The 20,291-nt window shown below is 38.1% G+C and overlaps 1 protein-coding gene across 1 annotated transcript in view; it reads left to right on the top strand.

The window, feature by feature from the left end:
- Positions 1-16,884, top strand: part of GDPD1 (glycerophosphodiester phosphodiesterase domain containing 1) — a 60,668-nt gene extending 43,784 nt beyond the window's left edge. Inside the window, exons 5-10 of the mRNA XM_069078070.1 lie at positions 4,308-4,426; positions 4,900-4,989; positions 6,578-6,711; positions 9,267-9,326; positions 12,897-12,948; positions 15,491-16,884. Of these exons, the coding sequence (XP_068934171.1) occupies positions 4,308-4,426; positions 4,900-4,989; positions 6,578-6,711; positions 9,267-9,326; positions 12,897-12,948; positions 15,491-15,610 (575 nt within the window). The 3' untranslated portion in view covers positions 15,611-16,884. The remainder of the gene's footprint in view (positions 1-4,307; positions 4,427-4,899; positions 4,990-6,577; positions 6,712-9,266; positions 9,327-12,896; positions 12,949-15,490) is intronic.
- The last annotated feature ends 3,407 nt before the right edge of the window (positions 16,885-20,291 follow it).

A 20,291-nucleotide genomic window follows, 5' to 3' on the forward strand; every position in this document is an offset into this window, starting at 1 on the left:
ATTTTGTTTTTGTTTTCTTTTTGGAGGGCAATTGGGGTTAAGTGACTTTCCCAAGGTCACACGGCTAGTTTTTGTGTTAAGTGTCTGAGACTGGATTTGAATCTCAGGTCCTCCTGACTCCAGGGCAGGTGCTCTATTCACTGCACCACCTAGCCACCCCCTTGAGCTCTTCTTCATGGCTTTCAGGTAATTCTAAAATTAGATTGTAAAATTATCTCTCCTCGATCTTTTTTGCAAGTTAGTTGCTATTGATATGAGATCCCTTATATTTTCTTAAATTTTAAAAAATCTTTTGGCTTTGTTTTAATACTTCTTGTTTGCCTCATGGAGTCATTAATCGCTATTTGGTGAATGAGTTTTATACTTCTTGTGCCAATTCTCTTTCCAAGACTTTCCTCCATACCTTTAGTTTCTTTCCTCTGATCACTTGTTTCATTTTTCAACTCTTTGAAAAGCATAATTTTTCTAAGAATTTTATTTGATCTTGAGGGCAAATTGTGTTTTTCTTTTAGGTGTTGCTTGTAAATGTTTTAGAGTTATTTTCCTCTTCAGGGTTTATGTCTTAGGCATCCCTAGGCCTTGTAATAGTTCTTTCTTTTTTGTATAGGCTTTCATCCAGTCATCTGGTCTGGTCAACCAGGAGTTGCTGGTTTAGCTGGGACCTCAGGGAGACAACCCCACTCCCTGCCTACCCTGTGCTTCTTTCCTGGTTGAGGGACTGAGCAAGATTTGCTCTGGAAGACTTCATGCTAGGAGTTTTAGGTGCTGGGTCTACTCTGAATCTGTGCTCTAGAGCCTAAGCTACTGTCCTGTTCTGGGGCAGAATCCAGCATCATCTCTGACATCTCTGAGCTCTATGTAGGCTTAACTCAGAACTTTAGGCACTGAATTTAGAATTTTGGCACCTCTGGGAAAACCCACTAGCTATTGGCCTGGTCCTGGGTTTCAGTCTAGGATCTGCTCTGAGTGTTCTTGAGCTGCTAACTCAGAGCCCTCAGTGCCCATTCTATGATCTTGGCCCACCCTTGTTTCTCAGTCACTGGTCACTGGCCTGTAGGTTAAATATGTGTCTGAGTGTTTTTTTTTTTTTATTATCTAGGCTTAAGAAAGTGGAGAAAATATGAATAAAGAAAATTAAACTTAAAAGTGTACTCATTTTTTGTTTTCCCAGAGGTCAGTTAAATTTTTTTTAGCACATACCACTTGCAAGTATTTGACCACCTTGGTCAAATCCCCTAACCTACCATCCTGGTTGCTAGTTTTTCCTTCAGATAAAAATTCAATTAAAATTAATATTTCAAGTTTTAAAACTTCATAATAGAATTTTAGAATAAAAAGATATAAAACATAATTACCCTCTAAGACTTCAGAAATAGAAAACTTACTGCAGGTAGTTTAAATTCCAGAAAACCATTTAGCTCCCGCCTACCTGCCATCCCTTTTATAATTCAGATCACTAGCCCTACAAAGCACTGGATGGAGCCAAAATATGGTGTGGGGCTTTGGCTAACACCTCCTGCTTTGGCCCCTGGAGACGGTGCAGATCCCTGATTAGTGTTTTTTTATCCTTTCTGAACCTCTGTATTGTCTGCTTCTCTGGACTGTGAGGGTCAGATGAGCTGAGGACCCTTTGCTAACCATAAAGCACGATCTAAATGTCAGCTAGTATTATATAGCAGAAGGTGAGTGCAGGTTATTGGGGGCATTCCAGCTAGAGACTTCCCTTAACTCTGATTTGTTGTTGTTCAGTCTGTTGTTTAGTCTTCCAGCCCCCAGGTCTGGTACTCTATCCATTGTGCCACCTATCTCCCCATAAAAGGTGAGATAATGGGTAAGTACCAAGTCATATACAAAAAGTTGTTGTTTGGTCCTTTTCATTCATGTTTGATGCTTCATGACTCCATTTGGGATTTTCTTCCTTCTCCAGCTTATTTTACAGATGAGGAAACTGAGGCAGAGTTAAATGACTTGCCCAGGGTCATACAGCTAGTATGTGTCTGAGGCCATGTTTGAACTCCTGACTCCAGGCCTGGTATTCTATCCACCTTATCACCTAGCTCCCTTAATAAGGTCTATATGGTATGTACAAACAAGATAAATATACCAGGTGAAATAGGGATAGTACTAAGATTAAAGAGGACTGGGAAAGGGTTCTTGCAGAAGGTGGGACTTTAGTTGAAATCTGAAGAAAACCAGAGAGCCTAGGAGATGAAGATAAAGAGGGAAAGCATTCCAGGCATGGGGTCCATACAGGGAAAAGGTTTCCTAGTTTTTCCAGCACCCTAGGATATAGGCCCATCAGAACTCATCTAGGCCAACTTGCCTCCTTTCTGTCTGTATCTTGTGCTAGCTTATTTGGGCTGTAGCTATAACAAGGACCCTGAAAATCCTCTCAAGTGGTTTCAACTCCCTGTAAGCCTTTTTTGTTGTAGTTGTATCATTTCTAGTTCAAGGATCATTCTGCTTGGCCTAAAAAATATTAAAATAATTTGAGTAGGCCTGCTTTCCTTCCTCATTCATTATTCATTTTCCTTCCCCCTTGGCCCCCTTTCCCCCAATCCCTAGTGCCGGTCCTGTCCCTTCTACCAAACAACAACAAAACAACACAATTTCCTCACCAGCTTTTGTAGTCCATCTGATACTATTCTGATCTGCTCTAGCTTTCGTGTTCTTAATGTGACTTGTAAAACTCTTCAAGTTGGTCATTGAGTTCCATATGTGTCCACCTCCCTTGCTTAACTCTATTAGATTTTCTGCTAGCCCAGACAGCTTTTAATTTAACACCTCTCTAATTTGAACACAGCTTTTTCTTTTCTAAAAAAAGATTATGTTGGGGTGGCTAGGTGGCACAGTGAATAGAGCACCGGCCCTTGAGTCAGGAGGACCTGAGTTCAAATCTGACCTTAGACACTTACTAGCCGTGTGACCTTGACCTTGGGCAAGTTACTTAACCCCAATTGCCCTACCCTCCTCCCTCCCCAAAAAAATTCATTATAAAAAAGATCGTGTTTTATTTTTCCCCAATTACATGTAAAAACAATTTTAAACATTTATTTTTAAAATTTTGAGTTCCAAATTCTCTCCCTCCCTCAAATGTACCTTTTTTTCCCATGTATCTCTACTCTTTAATGGAGTGCTAAGTTTGATCCCCTGGTCATTCTTGCTTGTTTGATCTTTGTCTAATTCACATTTTTCCCCGTTCCTAATATGTGCCCTGGATCCCACCTTACTTAAGGTTCTAGTGACCATTATTCACATCCTGTAGGAATTATGTTTGGTTGTCATGCTGATTTCATATTATCTATATCTAGGGGATATCAACTGAAAATTTAAGTTGAAGATAGCTAAGTGGGGTACAGTGGTTAAAGTTCTGGGTTTGCCATCAGGAAAACCTGAATTCAAATCCAGCCTCACTTATTAGCTGTGTGACCTTGGTCAAGCCACTTTACCTATGTTTGCCTCAGTTTCCTCATCTGTCAAATGGAGATAATAAAAGCACCTACCTACCTCCCAAGATTGTTGTGAGGATCAAATGAGACACTTTTAAAGCACTTAGCCACATAGTAAGTACTATATAAATATTAGCTAGTATTAAGTTAGATTATGTATAATTTTTTTCCAGACACCTCAAAATAGAGATCAGTCTTTTCTCATTCACCTGCTGCTTCTCTTTTAAAAACACTAATTAGTAGACTTTGTAAATCTGTAACAGAAAAAAATAACATTTTCATTTGCTTTAGGATTTGAGATGATGGATTAAAAGGAGCTGTGTAGACAGGAAAGGGGATGTGACTGACTTGGCTTATAGTGGTTGGGTAAATGAACAGGGCCAAAAGGTCTCTGGTAAAGTAATATGGAAATATTACTTAGAGTATCCCTCCCCCACAATCATCAGGTGGAAGATGTTTCCAGTTTTTCATGAAATGTTTTTTTCTTTGAAGAGTACAACCCTAGATTGATTCCTCAGCAAACAAGCTGGATTATCTCTTCTTCTGAATATTTAGTCATTAGCCTCAATGACTTAAGAAAGGATTGATGACATTTTAGAGCAAGAATTTTTGGTGGTGATGAAGATGTTTTAAAGAAGCCTCTTCAAAGCTCTGCCTTTTGCCAAGAAACAAGATAATGAACATGATTCTACCAGTTAGATTTAAGGGGAGTGCTTGATTTCTTTGAAGTGAACCAATGTTCATATAATTAAGACAGATGAGTTTAAATATACTCTTCATAGTTGAGCAGGATAACGTCCCTCTCATCTGTAGGACTACATGCCGTTGTGTCATATGGTATAATGTTTATTTTTTCAGGAAGCCAAAGTGAGGGAGAAGACAAGCGCATTCCATTACTGAAAGAAGTTTTTGAAGCCTTTCCTCACACTCCAGTGAACATTGATATCAAAGTCAATAACAATTTGCTGATTAAGAAGGTATGCACTTTATTACTTGATATTTTTATACTTTATTACTTCCTCTGACTATGTTGCATCAGACTTTACAACACAAATGGAACTAGGGTAAGTAATCTCTTAGAGGGTCATTGTTGTTTTAAAGCCATTTTATGGGAGAGCCTATTTTTAGAATGAACTTTAAAAGCTGAAGGCCTGATCATTTGCTATTTAAGTAATTGACTTATGCCATTATGAGCTTGTTTCTGCATTTTACAACTATTTAGGCAAGAATTTGTTCTTACTCTTTAATTAATTAGAAAAATGAGAAGTGTAGATAATTTTTAGTTTGTGAGAGAATCTCAATTACATCATTTTGGTGTTTCAGGTAGTTTAATTTTAGATCACTTATGTACTCTAAAATAGAGTTGGGTGGGGATGAAATCTTTTTTTTAAATGAAAATAGTATGAGTGGAATTGGACACGTATGTGAGGTTTTCATTTTTCAAATGCAGGTTTCAGAGTTGGTAATTCAGTACAAACGAGAACACTTGACAGTGTGGGGCAACGCCAAATATGAAATTGTAGAAAAGTGTCACAAAGAGGTAAGCTCCTCCAAAAACCAGAATGATTCACTTCTTTTGTCATTGTGCCTATAAAAGATTACAGTGGTTATTTTATTTCTAGTAGTTCTAGAGCAGTTGTTATTCTGGTACTTCTATTTAAAAAAAGACATAGCATTGAGTAGAAACAGTAGGTCAGCAGAGATCGTTTTGCTTAATTGTGGAGGCCTTAGGTTTGGACTATATCTTTAAGTTATCTCAGAATTCTTGACAGCACAAATGAATATTTAGTAATAGCATTCTTCTGTTTAAAACCAAGGGAGACCATAGCCCTGATTTTTTTTTTCACATGTGTCCATTAGATGTTTGTTTTAATTAGAAATTTCCTGTTTAGTTGGAATTGAAAGGGAATCCTGATTTAAACTTTGTAGCCTAAGTATCTCTTCCTTCTCCTCCTACACCTGTCAAATAAAATTGAAAAGGCGTTCTACCAACTGAATAGTTTCTGGTCAGAAACATAGTGTGCTATGTATTTGGGTATACAAAATAGAATACAACCCAGTGGGACCCCCACCTCCCCATCTCAAGTAGAAATCCTAAAATACTAAGGATTACAATTTTGGCAAGGCCTCTTTGGATAGAAAAGCTAATATGAAAACCCAGAAGTCTTAGAATTCTGTTTAGGCCTTTACTGAATTGAGTGTGAAACACATACAGTATAGGATTAAGAGTGTATGATGAGGAGTTGGGTGGAGGATTATCCCCTGCAGTGCGTGGAGAGGGAAAGACAGAAACAGAAACAGAGACAGACAGAGACAGAGAGAGAGACACACACAGACACCCAGCTGGTCAGTCCCAGCTCTATTACTAAGAGCTATGGGGAGAGTCTTACTAAAAAGCCCAGACCTCCAATCCCATCATTTTCAAACATCACAATTTTTAGCAACAATCACAAGCAACAGTAACCCCCAAATATTTTCAGAGCTTGCAGAGCCGGTGCTTTACTCACTGCGCCACCTAGCCACCCAATGCCCTGTGCTTTTTTATTTCTGGCCTCTTGACAGCATTGTAAAATAAGTTGTCAACATGCTTTGTAATTCAATCATACATTTTATTCTAATTCACTCAGTAACTTTTATTGGCAACCAACTGTGTATACCATGACTTTATAAATATGCTAGTCATTACTACTTAATTGTTCATTTTCATGGTAATTATACAGTATTTCAGTTACTTTGTGGTTTAAGCTTTTGTGGGCTAGCCTAGAGAACCTGAACTTCCATATAAATGCTTAATAATGTTTGCTAAATAGGACATCAGCTTTGGCACCTGCAGACCACCCTGCATGAAGTAAGAAGGGTATGTGGTGGGCTTGGGGAATGCTTCATGCATAGGCGTCTCTAGGCCATGTCTGCCAAAAGAAGGGGACCCAGTGTCTTGGGGAACCTCAGTATACCATGGGCCAACCATTTATATGTATGAAGGTTTGCAAGACTCTTGCTTATAACTGGAGAATACTTGTATTAAGCTTTAATATTTGTCCTACTGAAATTTTAAGGATTACCTGCTAAGCCTGTCTTGTTAAGTAGTTGTGAAATAATGCATAATATTATACATGTGTGTTTTGTAGAATTCAGATATCCCCATTCTCTTCAGTCTACAACGTGTTCTGCTCATTCTTGGCCTGTTCTACACTGGCCTCTTGCCCTTTGTGCCCATCTGTGAGCAGTTTTTTGAAATTCCAATGCCTTCTATAATATTGAAGTAAGTGGCCACCCTGTTTTTATTTTTGTGATTTATCATTATAATGACGGGAGAGTTGCAGGTAAAATCCCATAAAAATCAATACCATTCCAAAGGAAAGCTTTGTATACAAACCTGTTTCCACATCCTACTGTGACTTATATTGATATGTTGTTACTCTACTTGACCAGTCACAGTAAATTCTTAATAAGTACAATTAATGCTTAGTGTGTTTCCAAGTTAACAATAACTTTTTTGTGTGTGTTTGTGCTGCATACTTTGTAAGTAGGATGAGAGGGAAAGGAGAAGAGATGTCTTGAGTTGAAGCAAAAACTACCTGATCCTTGGAGTCAGAAGCCTTGGGTTTGAGTTCTGGCTCTGATACTCATGGTGTGACCCTGGCCAAATCACTTCACTTGTCTGTGACTTGGTTTCATCATCTGTAAAATGTGGATAATAATACTTGTATTACCTGCCTGTCTCATGAGATTTCTGTGAGCAAAGACTTTTATAAGCCTTAAAGCTTAAAATGAGTTATTATTATTATACTAATGTTTACAAAAAGTGATTGTGGGGGGCAGAGGTGGATGTGTTAAAATATAAATATAAGGGGTCTTACCTGCCATCAAGCAGCACTGGCCCCTTCAATGTTACTCATCCTTTTTTACTTCAAACATCCCAACAGCCTCACCTGAAAAGTTTATCAGACTCTCAAATCACCCACCAAAACAACTACCAAAAAGATCTGGAGCTTGGAGAAAGAAAAGGGTAGGGAAGGTGTGTATGTGATACCTCCCCAAGTCCCCTACTGAATACAAAGCCTTGCTTTTTGAAGAAACAAATAAGCTCTATCTCAAGGTCCTGCAGCCTGAGAATATGATATCCAGCAATGTATTCTTGTAACAATTCACTGGCAGCAAAAGAATTTGGAGCTATTGCAGAATTCGTTATGTTGGGATTTTACCTGTATTTAAATTTTGCATCAACCCCAAAGAAGAAACCCAAAAATAACAAATAACTATGTGTGCAGTATTCATTTAAAAATATTAATGGATGCTGTTTTAATTTACTTCCTATGGTTTCAGTTTTCTAATTTGGTTTTTGTTTATTCTACTCATATTCATTAGCATGTTTCCTCTTTGGTAGCCATTTCTAAAAAACAAAAACAAAACCCTCCTCACCCCAAAAGAATTCTCCTTCCTTCATGGTGTATTTTTTAAGTAGGCACTTAGGCCACAAATTCCCTCTAACCTTCTGCTCTCATAACTGGCTGCTTTCCTTTAGCACAGAATGGAATCTTAATTCTTTTAAATGAGTATTTCTGAGTGTTCCCTTTAGAAACAGATGCTAGTGGGATTGGGAATTTTATGTATGTACAGGTAGATTCCTTTTTCCAAAAAGTGATTGTATGTTGAGGGGAGAAACAGTGAATATACTGATGTGTAAATTTGTATCCTTAAGTATTTTTTAGTTGTTACAGTGAACAATTAGAGGGATTTCCTAGGGCAAGACCCTAATTGTATTTAACATGCTGGTCTGCATTTGAGCTGTATAATTTGTTAAAGGGATATATGGTGATTCATTCCTTCAAAAGGAAGGAGAGCTCCAGTTTGGACCAAGTAGGTTGAATTGGATAAGAAACAGAGGTTCTGAGGGAGAGAGGCAGCATTGTAAATAACTGAGAGTATTTTAGAAAAACTAGATTCATAGAGAAATAAAATATAAGATGAATGATCCAGAAAGGAGTGCCTAGGATCAGGGATGGGGAACCAGTGGCCTTCTAGGTCCTCGGGTGTAGCCTTTTGGCTGAGTCTTAAACTTTATAGAACAAATCCTCTTATTAAGAGAATTTGTTCTGTGAAGTTTGGATTCAGTCAAAGGGCCACATTTGAGAACCTAAAAGGCTACATGTGGCCTCGAGGCTGCAGGTTCCTCACCCCTGGTTCTAGGTGACTAGCCCACTAGTAAATTCTAAAGTGCAAGAATAACAGATAGAAAACAGGAAGGGTGGAATTAGGGGTAGGGACAGAGAATGGAATCCATGATGTGCTGATAGAGATGGTTGACTCAGTTCAGGTAACTTAAGTTTGGAAAATGACTTTTTTAGCCAGGAGGATGGCATATGGATAGTATGAAACAAAGTTAATCCTAGGCTTAATGGTGGAAATAACGAGATAAACTAGCGAGAATAGGAACCCTAAAGAGTCTCATATTGAAAAAGAAAATAACAAAAAAGTACCAGTACCAAGTTGGTAGCACAAACTCCTCTCTTGTTAGTAAAGCACCTGAATTGTTCTGGATTACAATCGATCATTTAAGAGAAAAAGATATTAAAGAAAAAAGAAAGTGAAGGAAGGACAGGAACAGTCTGAATAATAAATCTTCCCTCCTCCCCACCACTTTACTCCTGGGCCCTGGCAACAGAAAGTTAGCCTGAAACCAGCATTAACTGTAGCAAAAGACTGCCTCCTTGGAGCAGAGATAAGGGAGGGGGAAATAAGGGGTGTGGAGTCTGTTTATTACATTGGTGTATTGCTGTGTTGTTAATCTGTAGTTTCAATTTTATTTTTTCTCAGGCTGAAGGAACCACATAGCATATCAAGAAGTCAAAAATTTCTCATCTGGTTGGCTGACAGGTAAAACTTTTAATTTCTTTTAAAAAATATGACTTACTCAATAAATTTTGTATTAAATACTATTCTTATATCCATTGCATTTGGAAATGAAGGTGATTTTAAACTAAAAGATTAATAAAACATTTCAAGTATTGTGTATCTGCAGTATATATCAATGGATTTAAGTGGATAACTTTAAGACTTATTCACTAGGTGAGACAGAACTATGATATCGTAGAATTTTTTTTTTTGTAAATAGTCTTTTTTTTTTCCTGATTACATGATAGTTTTCTTTTTTTTTTCTTTTGCTTTTTGGAGGGCAGTTGGGGTTAAGTAACTTGCCCAAGGTTACACAGCTAGTTTTTTTTGTGTGTGTGTTAAGTGTCTGAGGCTGGAACCAAACTTAGGTCCTTCTGACTCCCAGGGCGGCGCTTTTACTCACTGCACCACCTAGCCACCCTACATGATAGTTTTCAACATTCACTTTTTAAATAAGATTTTGAGTTTAAAATTTCTCTCCTTCCCTCTTCTCCCCCCTCCTCAAGACAAGAAATCAGGTATGTTATGCATGTGCAGTCATGTAAACATATTTCCATATTGGTCATGTGAAAGAAGAAACAGAACAAAAGGGAAAAAACAAAAACAAACAAAAAGTAGAAATAGTATGTTTTGATCTGCATTCAGACTACATAGTTCTTTCTCTGAATATCATAATATCATAGAATTTTTAGAGCTATAAGGGTCCTTAGGAATCATATAATCTAATGCCTTCATCTTTTTCTCTCCCTCCCTTCCTTCCTTCAGTCAGGGTTAAATGACAGGTTCACTCCTTTCCTTCTTTCTTTTCTGGAGGGAAGAAGGCAAGGCAATTGGGGTTAAGTGATTTGCCCAGGGTCGAAAGGCTAGTAAGTGTTAATTGTCTGAGGCCAGATTTGAAGTCAGTCAGGTCCTCCTGACTCCAGGGCTGGTGCTCTGTTTAGCCACCAAACTGCCCCTAGTCTAATGCCTTCTTTTTAAAAAGAGGGAAACAAAGGCTCAGTTTGTGACTTGCCTAAGTCATGCAGCTAGATAGCAGCAAATCCAGGACTAGAGCTCAGATCTAATAACTAATAGTAAATAGGTTGTTTTCCACTACTACTTGACAGTCAGAAGCTATTAAGGTATATTAAGAAAAAAGTATAATTAATTATCACGTTTAGAAAAACATTGTTTAGGGGCAGCCAGGTAGCACAGCGAGTAAAAGCACCAGCTCCAGTGTCAGGATGACCTGGGGATCGAATCCGAGCTCAGACACTTAGCACCCACCCAGAAACACCTAGCCGTGTAACCTTGAGCAAGTTACTTAACCCCGATTGCTTTAAAAAAAAAATAAAAACATTGTTTAATCACTAAGCTTCTAAATATTTGTCTGGGAAAATATACATCAAAATCCTATAGAGGGGCCTGGCAAAAAATCCTGCAAATAGAAAGGAAGCCCCTCATTGACTACTTCAGAGAAATCCTTCTCTTCTTTTTAAAAAAAGAAATTAGTATATTTTATTTTCCTCCCAGTTACATGTTAAAGCAAATTTTTTTAACATTTGGGTTTTTAAAGTTTTGAGTTACAAATTCTATCCCTCTCTCCCCTCTTTGAGATGGCAAGCAATCAGATATAGGTTATACATATGCAATTGTGTAAAGCATTTCCATGTTAGTCATTTTATACAAGAAGACGTAAATAAATGAAAAAGAATGAAAGGAAGAAAGTGAACAATAGCATGCTTTTGTCAGTTTTCAAACAGTTATGAGTTTTTTTCCCTGGAGGCGGATAGTATGTTTCTTCATTAGTCCTTTGGGATAGTCTTAGATCATTGTATTGCTGAGAATAGCTAAGATATTCACAATTCTTCATCGAGCAATATTGCTGTTACTGTGTATAATGTTTTTCTGGTTCTGTTCACTTTGCATCAGTTCATTTTTCTGAAATCATCCTGCTTGTCATTTCTTATAGCACAATAATATTTTATTACAATTGTATACCACAATTGGTATATACCATTCCCCAATTGATGGGCATCCCTTCAATTTCTAATTTTTAGCCACCACAAAAAGAGCTGCTATAAATATTTTTGTACAAATAGATCCTTTCCCCTGTCTTTTGATGTCTTTGGAGTATAGACTTAGCAGTGGTATTGCTGGATCAAAGGGTATATACAGTTTTATAGCATTGCTCTTCAGAATGGTTGGACCGTTCCCAACTCTACCAACAGTGCATTAGTATCCCAGTTTTCCCACATCCCCTCCAACATCCATCATTTTCCTTTTTTGTCATATTAGTCAATCTGATAGATTTGAGGTGGCAACCCAGAGTTGTTTTAATTTGCAGAAAAATCCTTCTTTCCTAGGATAACTTGATTTCATTTTAGATAAACATTGTAAAGCAATTTTGTTTTATCTAAAACTGATCCCCGGTTGTTAAAATAGATGAATAGTTTTATATCCCAACTGTTGTTTGCTTAGTGTTCCTATCACAGGACCTTGGAAAGTTCTCTAATCTGCCCTTCTCTCTATACCTCAGGATCCAATTTTGATTTGAAATATTTAATTAAACATTGATCTATCATGTTCGTTTTATACACCAGTTCTTTCACCACCTTTCTTATTAGCCTCTGTTTATCATTGTGGTAGACAAGAAAAGTATAAATGACAAATGTTATACTCATTTAGCTGCTAATTTGTGATGCCTCTCACTTCCTCTGATTAATGTGCTTAGCCTTGAAATCCAGGTGCATACTTTCTTATGAAGGAAGTCTCTAATTTTAAAGACACATGTTGTGTTCCAAAAGTTCATTTGTAGGTCAGGCATGTATGGAACTGAGAACATGTTTTCCCACTGGAAAATCAGTGGGGGTTGCATTCTCAAGGTAGACTGCAGAGGCCTGTTTGACCCATAATGTAGATGAGTTAGAATACAAATTGTGGCATATGCCCTAATAGCATAACTTTCTTTGAAAACTTTGGGGGCAAGTAATACGTCTCTTCCCACTCTAACTTGAACAGTGAGAAAAAGGGTTGGTTTTCACCTGCTACATCTAGCCAGAGTAGGAGAAGCTGGATTGGAGAGGCGCCAGGGGATGGAAACCTCAGGTTTTCAAGGTTGGACATAAAGTGGAGGGGAATCTCGGATTCTGTGACGAGGAGTCTGAAGCTGGGGCAGTTTTCAGAACATAGATGGTCAGGACTTAGATTCTACCAGGACTGAGTGGAAGGCTCTTCTTCCTTACCTTCATCTCTCAGACTCCCCAGCTCCCTTCAAACTCAGCTGCTCCTGTCCTTCCCTACCCCAATGTGACTTTCATTAAAAAAAAATTTGCTTTTAAGGACATATGTGATTTCCTCTGATAGCATATGAGTGCCTTGAAGTCAAGGACTTTGTTGTTTGTTATTGTCTCCCCAGTACTATAGTAATATCCATAGTAGTATCCCCAGTGTCCATAGTGATTGCTTAATGGATTTGATTCATTGAGTGACCTTATGCTATTGGCTTGGCACAAGGGTAATGCTGGGTTGAAGATGATGTGCTAAATGCTATTCTGTTTTTTTTCTTTATAGGTTGCTAATGAGGAAAGCCTTATTTGACCACCTCACTGCCCGAGGCATTCAGGTATATTTCTGGAAAACATACAAAGGCTATTTTCTAATCGTGTTCTTACGTGCGGGATAGCTATTTTTTTTTTTCATTTAAATTTTATTTTAGGATAGCTAATTTTAGCATAGGGAAATTGACAAGAACTTTGGACTGATTTTGGAATCCACATCAATTAATTATTTATTAAAATGCCTGCTAAGGCAAATGCTGGTACTAAGAATACAAAGATGCAAAACAAAATAATGTCTCCCTTCAAGGACTGTATAATACATAATAAACACAAATAAACAACTACAAGGTAATAATTATAGCTAACATTTATATAGCACCTACTGTGTGCCAGCCACTATGCTAAGCACCTTACAATTATCCCATTTGATCTTCAAAACAACCCTGAGAGGTTATCCCCATTTTACAAATGAGGAAACTGAGGCAAAGGGGATGAGTTATTTGCCCAGGGTGACATAGCTAATAAGAGTCTTGAGGCCAGATATGAAAGAATATAATTCCATACAGAGGATGGTTATAGGGAAGGCTTCATAGAGGAGGTAACACAGGAGCTGAGCCTTGGAGGAAGAGGATTTCAGACTTCGTAAACCTGGGCAAGTCACCTGTCTTCTTAGTGACCCAGACAACTCACTTAAGACTGTAAGTTGTAGAGCAGTTGTGTTCCAGGCACAGTTTCTAAGTGCTGGGAAGACAAATTCAAGAAGGAAAAACAGGCAAGTCCCCAGGCTCAAGATGCTCACATCCTATCTAACGAAAAAAGACAACAAAGGAAGGTGGATAGTCTTATAGGTGAATAGTCTTATATCCCAACTGTTGTTTGCTTAGGGGTGGAGTGGGGCTGGGAAGCAAAGGGAACTGGTGCAGAAACATGGAAGAGAAGAATTGAAGTACAGCCTAGAGAGGAATGAGAAGAGGCCAGCCCAGAGCCCTGCTTAAATGAAGGCTCTGGGAGGAATCCCTCAAAAAGAGAAAGAAATACAATCAAATTTTTGCATTGTCAATTTATGACTAATCTGAAGCTGGGGGAGAGGGGGAGATGAGAAGACTAGTTGGGAGGCCATTGCATTAGATCTGTAAATAGGGTCTAAACTAGGATGATAGTAGTGGCAATAGAAAGGAAAGGGTTGATGCTGAACATTGTGCAGATATAATGGACACAAGTGGCAACTGATTAAATGTAGAGGGGGACTAGTCAAAGATAATTCCAAAGTTTTGAACATGGTTGGGTTAGGAGAATGGTGCTGCTTTCCACAGAAATAAAGAAAGTTAGGCAGGGGGGCAGATTTTAGAGAGAGGAGGATGGATTCGTTTTTCAGGTGGGTTCAGGTTAAGGTGTTTGAGGGACATCCAGCTAGAGGTGTTCATAGTTGGGAATTCTAGACCAGAATTCAGGGAAAGGGTCAGTTCTAAGCTGTTGACTGAGGAACTATCCTTTTAGGGATCATTGAAACCATGAAGTTGCCTGTTAACTTTGTGGGACAGTCATGCTTAGGAGAAGAATGAATCAGAAATCGGTAGAGAAGGAGAGGTCAGAATGCTAGGAGCAGGGGGGGAAGAGAGGTGAGGGGAGCAGGAAGAGTGGGAGGCAGGGTGGGGGGTGCCAATAGAAGCCAAGGGAGGAGAGAACATGTCGGAACACAGTGCTCAGCAGTGTCAGAGATATTGAGGAAGATGAAATAGGAAAAAGGCCATTAGATTTAGCAAGTAAGAAGTTATTGGTGATGTTAAAGAGACTGATTTGGTGTATGGTGGAGACAGAAAGAGGATGGGGTGGTAGAGGCCAGAGTATAAGAGTTGAGGAGTAAATTACATGGTGAGGAGGTGCTGGTATTCAGTTGTTTTCAGTTCCATCCTAGTCTCCCTGAGCCCATTTTGGAATTTGGTTTGCCATTCCTTCTCCATTTCATTTTTACAGATTAGGAAACTAAGGCAAACAGGGTCAAGTGACTTGCCCAGGGTCACACAGTGTCTGAGACCAGATTTGAACTCAGGAAGACAGTCCTCCTGACTCCAGGCCTAGCACTCTGTGTACCATGGCACCACCTAGCTGCCTAGTGAAGGGGTAGAAACAGACTTTTTTTGGAAGTCTGGCAATGAAGAGAGAAAAATTCTAAGAAACAGGGTTAAGGGAAGGGTTTCGTTTTTTTGTTTTGTGTTGTTTTGTATTTCACTCATACCCCCTGCCTTTGATGCAGCTGGCTCACTGAATGGTTGACAGAAGAGGCCTTTAGGTTTACTTTCTTTTTAGTAAGGATTCAGTGGAAATTTATTTTGGAATGTGGGGAAGTTGGGAACAGAGAATGTATTATCTGAAGTTAGATTTTCATGTATATAAAGGTGGGAATGACCAAGAGGGAGGGATCCCACTTTTGACCCCCCATTGGTTAGTTGGATCAAGGTTGAATTTTTCTGAATAGTTAATGAACTTTTTAAACCTTGTACAAGGTTCCTGAACAAATGCATTGGGATTGCAGTAATTAGGTGCTATTATGTGAAGGCAAAGTGTGTACTGTCTGTTTTACATTTTTGCTTATTCTTCTACCTTTAGGTATATGTTTGGGTACTAAATGAAGAGCATGAATACAAAAAAGCTTTTGATTTGGGAGCAACTGGGGTGATGACAGACTATCCAACAAAGCTTAAGGAATTTTTACATAATTATGCATAAGTCAGCATAAAAGAGGCATTCGAAGAAGACTAAGGAATATTCTTTTTTTCAGCATCACATAAATAAGCCATTTCCAGAATGGTATAAGATGTAATCAATTGAGTTTCATTACCTCATTTTTAAACCTGGTTCACAATGTAGAAACTATAATGTATATTTATTTTAATGTATATTCCAGATTTTACATTTGTACATGATTTGTTTAGAAAGCTAACATTGATTGGGATAGGACAGGAAGATGAATAGTGGATCAAGATTTCTGTGTTCTATCTATTGCAAGCAATTTACAAATCAAAGACTAACACTAACAGACTAGGTAAAATCCAGGACTTTGAAGGATCTTGACATTTACCATGCTGAGATCAGTTAATCAGTAATGCTAAATTATTGGAAAACTGCAGCCATTCTTAAATTGTCTCTTTCTGGACATATTGCTAATCTGCACAGTGAGAAAGAAACCAATAGAAGAAGCAGTAAAAAAAAAAACCACACACACACAAAACCAATGACATAGTTATCTGACAAGACCCACACTGTGATCAGTAGTGAGTCTCATAGAAATAATTGAAAATACCATGACTTGACCAGAAACAAAATCTATAAACTGAATTAATTTTTGACTATTGTTATATACTTTTGTTAATAAGAATGATAGATTAATTTTTGACGTTTTGGGGGGGCGTGTGTGTTTGTGTATGTGTGTACACATATGTACGTACGTATGTGCATATGTACCATCACCTCTATGGTTAACTTTGTTTTCATTGTAAACATTGCAAAGTGAACTTGTAGGTTATTATTGAGACTAGAGCCTCTCAAGAGATGGAAGATTAATTTGTGACAAGGCCTAATTGTATTTTGGATGTACAAAACCACTTTGACTCATTGGCATCTTCATTATGTTGAAGAAGGTGACATCATTGTTTCCATACTTTTGGATAACCCCACCTGATCTGTATCTACCATTTTGCTAAACAAGTAGTCCCTTTTGAGTGTTAGCTGGAAATAAGATTTCCCAACATTCTAAGACCTCCTTTCTCAACCTTTCTTCTATAATTCTGTGTAAATATTTCTAATCCTTTTGGGTATTTGTCATCAGTGGGACCTCTGACCTCTGGTCAGCAGTAGACCATGCTCTATGGTAGGGCAGGTGAGCTCTCAGATACTTGTCATTTGTAAACCATTTTCTCATGAAGGATAATCATTCTTTCCCATGAGGGTAAAAATAGCTTTTTTTTTTGAACAGAAATAAAGTTTTCCAAGGACATGCTGAAGTCTCTTGGTGTGTGTTTGTTTTTAACTGTCATAGTACCAAACAGGCTCTGAAATTTTTAACTGAACTTGACAGTTGTGAATTAATTGATAAAAGTGAGCCCAGGCACCTGAAATTTATTTCTAGACTAAGGAAAGGGTAGGAGAAAGTAGCTAATTAACATGCTTGGTAACTTCATACAGTGAAGTTAATGAGAAGATTGGAGATGTAATAGGGGGAAAGGGAAAAATAGGACCTCAAGGGCACCCGGTTCTGTGTACAGTAATATCTCATCTGTCCTGCTCTAGTAGGTAATGAGGCACCACACATAACAATGTGGTACAGAGGAACAGGTGTCTGACCCAGAGTCCACAGGGACCTGAGTGCCAGTCTCCTGATCCTTGTCTTTAACTACTCCTCTGCCTGTTCATCTATGGAATGGAGATTCTAACATCTACATACTTACCTCACAGGGTTGTCGGTGAGTATCAAATGAAATGAAGAACGTATTTATTGTTCTTTGAAAGTCTTTAAAAGTTTCTTCCAGGGGTGGCTAAGTGGTGCAGTGAATAGAGCACTGTCCCTGGAGTCAAAGAGGACCTGAGTTCAAATTTGACCTCAGACAATTAACACAAAACTAGCCATGTGACCTTTGGCAAGTCACTTAACCCCAACTGCCCTACATCCCCCCCTCCAAAAAGCAAAAAAAAGTCTCTTCCAAATGTCAGTACTATTATAGTGAAGTAGATTGTCCATGGTTGCTGTTATGACCACTTCAAATGCAATGCCAAAATTGTATTTATTATAAGCATTGTTGACAGAAAGCTTTCTGAAATGCATTATACATTTCAATGCCTTTTTAAAGAGAAGTTATTGAATATAATTTGATCTTACCTTGGTGTTACAAGGTCACAATTTTGAATATCTAGGCTTTGAACTCAGTGGTAATGCAATTCTGCACTTAGACATTTAAAGTGTTTCAGCCAACTCTCTCATAAGGCTATCAGCTGTCACTTCTGCAATCTGACACCCATCACTAAGAATTCTTTGGCATCTCTGGTTTACTGTCTTTGATCTCCTTGAGGATCAGAAAGCCAGATAGCCAAGCTTGTTTAGAATTAATATTAAATCATTAAGGCATGCATGTTAAATAAATGATGAGGCAGTGTGTGAGAGTGAGTAGAATAGAAGGCTACATTGAGAGAGGGACTTTTCTCATTGGGAGCCTTCTAGATTGGTGATGAGATGCAGTGTTGCACAGGGGAAAGACCAAGGATTTGTAGGTAGAGGACCATTCAAAACACCTGCTTTTTTGGGGGGTCTTTTTTTCAGAATAAGGAAGGCAGGGCATTTGGGGTTAAGTGACTTGCCCAGGGTCACACAACTAGTAAGTGTTAAGTGTCTGAGGCCAGATTTTGAACTCAGGTCCTTCTGACTCCAGGGCTGGTGTTCTACTCGCTGTGCCACCTAGGTGCCCCTAATACCTGCCTCTTAATACCAGCATGAACTTGATCTAAGTTTTTCTTATCTCTAAAATGAAGAGGTTGGACTAGAATCTGATCTTCTCAACCCTATAAAATCGAAACCTTTCACTTCCCCCCACAACCCAAAAAAAGTTTTGAGAGCCTAAAGTTATCTGGTTTTAGAGTACAGACTTGGGATAGTTGTTCTGAGCCTTTTTCATTTTAATTCTGGAATGGTGTCTTGGGGAAAGGCTTGAATTTGCCAAAGGTCTATTTTGGAAAAATAGGTTGCAATAGCTAGCACTTTATGATTTGTGTAATCTGCTTTTTGAAACTTACAGTAGCCCTTGAGGTACAGATTTTTTAAATATTTTCGCTGTTTTGTTGATGAAGAAACTGAGACTCAGAGACATTATGTGTCTTGCCTGTAGTCAATCAGCTGTCCAGTAAATAAATGGTAGAGCTGTGACTGAACCCAAGTCTTAGGTTTCCAAATTCAAGTGCTTTTTTTATTAGCTACTGATATAGTTTTACAGATAAGGTAACTGAGGCAAAGGGGGTTAAGTGACTTGCCTAGGGTCACACAGCTAGTAAGTGTCTGAGACCACATTTGAATTCAGAAAAATGAATATTCCAGACTCCAGGTCTGGCCTTCTATCCACTGTACCACCTTGTCTGTAAAATGAGTTGGAGAAGGAAAGGGCCAACCACTCTAGTATCTAATCTAGTGTGGTAAATTGTGTGTGAATAATGAAGGATTAATCAAGATAAATCGAAAGTTTCTTGAGGGCATGGACCCAAATCTTATACTTTCTTTTATCCCCACTGTCTAGTATAATACCATAAAGATATATATATGTGTGTGTGTGTATACACACACAAACATATACAGATATATAAAATGTGTGTGTTTGTATGTATGTGTATGGCAGATACTCAAACTGGTCCTGTGTGATTTTTTTTAAATATATAGATGGGTAATCAAACTAATTGGAGCAATCTCATTAACTATTTTGTCTCACATTGGTCACATTTATTCGGTAACCTCTTGTTTTTGTATTAAATTAGGTTTTGCAAAGTGAACTTAACTGTAAGTGTGGGCTAGCAAATACTTCATTCTTCTAGTACTTATTAAGCACTGTGGTTTTCTTAGAAATAGGTTTAGATTTGCAAGGCATGCATATTCCTTAGAGGGAGATATTTTCCTTCTTGCCAGGAAGGTGTACTTCTTATTCAGGTAACCATAGCAGTTGGACTACGCTCCTCTGGACTGTGAACTGTGTTGACCAAATGATGATTAAACCCTCCCCAGACAAAAGAAAAGTTGTAGCTCATTCAGTTTGGAAATGCTTTTACAATTTTAAATAGCCCCTCAAAACCTATAGTATAAATATTGATTAATCACAATTGACCTATTATAACCTGAAAAGAAAATACCAATTAAAACAAGATTTAAAAGAAGTATCACACTAAGGCATAGAGTGGTGCCTTTGCTTTCATCTCTACTTAATATTTAAAAATAGCTGTTAACTTAACAAATTGGGCTGCAAACTCATTCTGAGACATGTCTTAGGGTCAAAATCCTTCCCTGCTGCACTCTTATGCTCTGTGCTTCTGGAGATGAGAAAAGCTCATGAGCAGCTTTCTTCCAGCCTTTGTCTTTTTAGAGTAAGATGTTATCTTTACTTCCTAATGAGCTCTAAGACTAACTTCCCTGGTAATTAGCTGTTCTTTTCTTTGCCATTAACTCCCTCTTTGCTTCCTTGTCTTTTTCCTACATTGTTCTTTCATATACCCTTACAAAAAGAAGATGAGATGAGAGACAAATTTAAAGCATGGGGTCATGGTTAGAACCCAGTGATTCAACTTTCCAATTAAGATTACACTTGCCAAGCCTAGCTAATTAACAATGAAGTGATGTATTTAGCCAAACTGTATTTTATAATCCCTACCTGCCTACAATAAT

The sequence above is a fragment of the Petaurus breviceps genome, unplaced genomic scaffold (assembly GCF_028583685.1).
Source record: "Petaurus breviceps papuanus isolate PSGF00001 unplaced genomic scaffold, PetGlider_PUasm1.0 91023, whole genome shotgun sequence".
Classification (NCBI taxonomy): domain Eukaryota; kingdom Metazoa; phylum Chordata; class Mammalia; order Diprotodontia; family Petauridae; genus Petaurus; species Petaurus breviceps.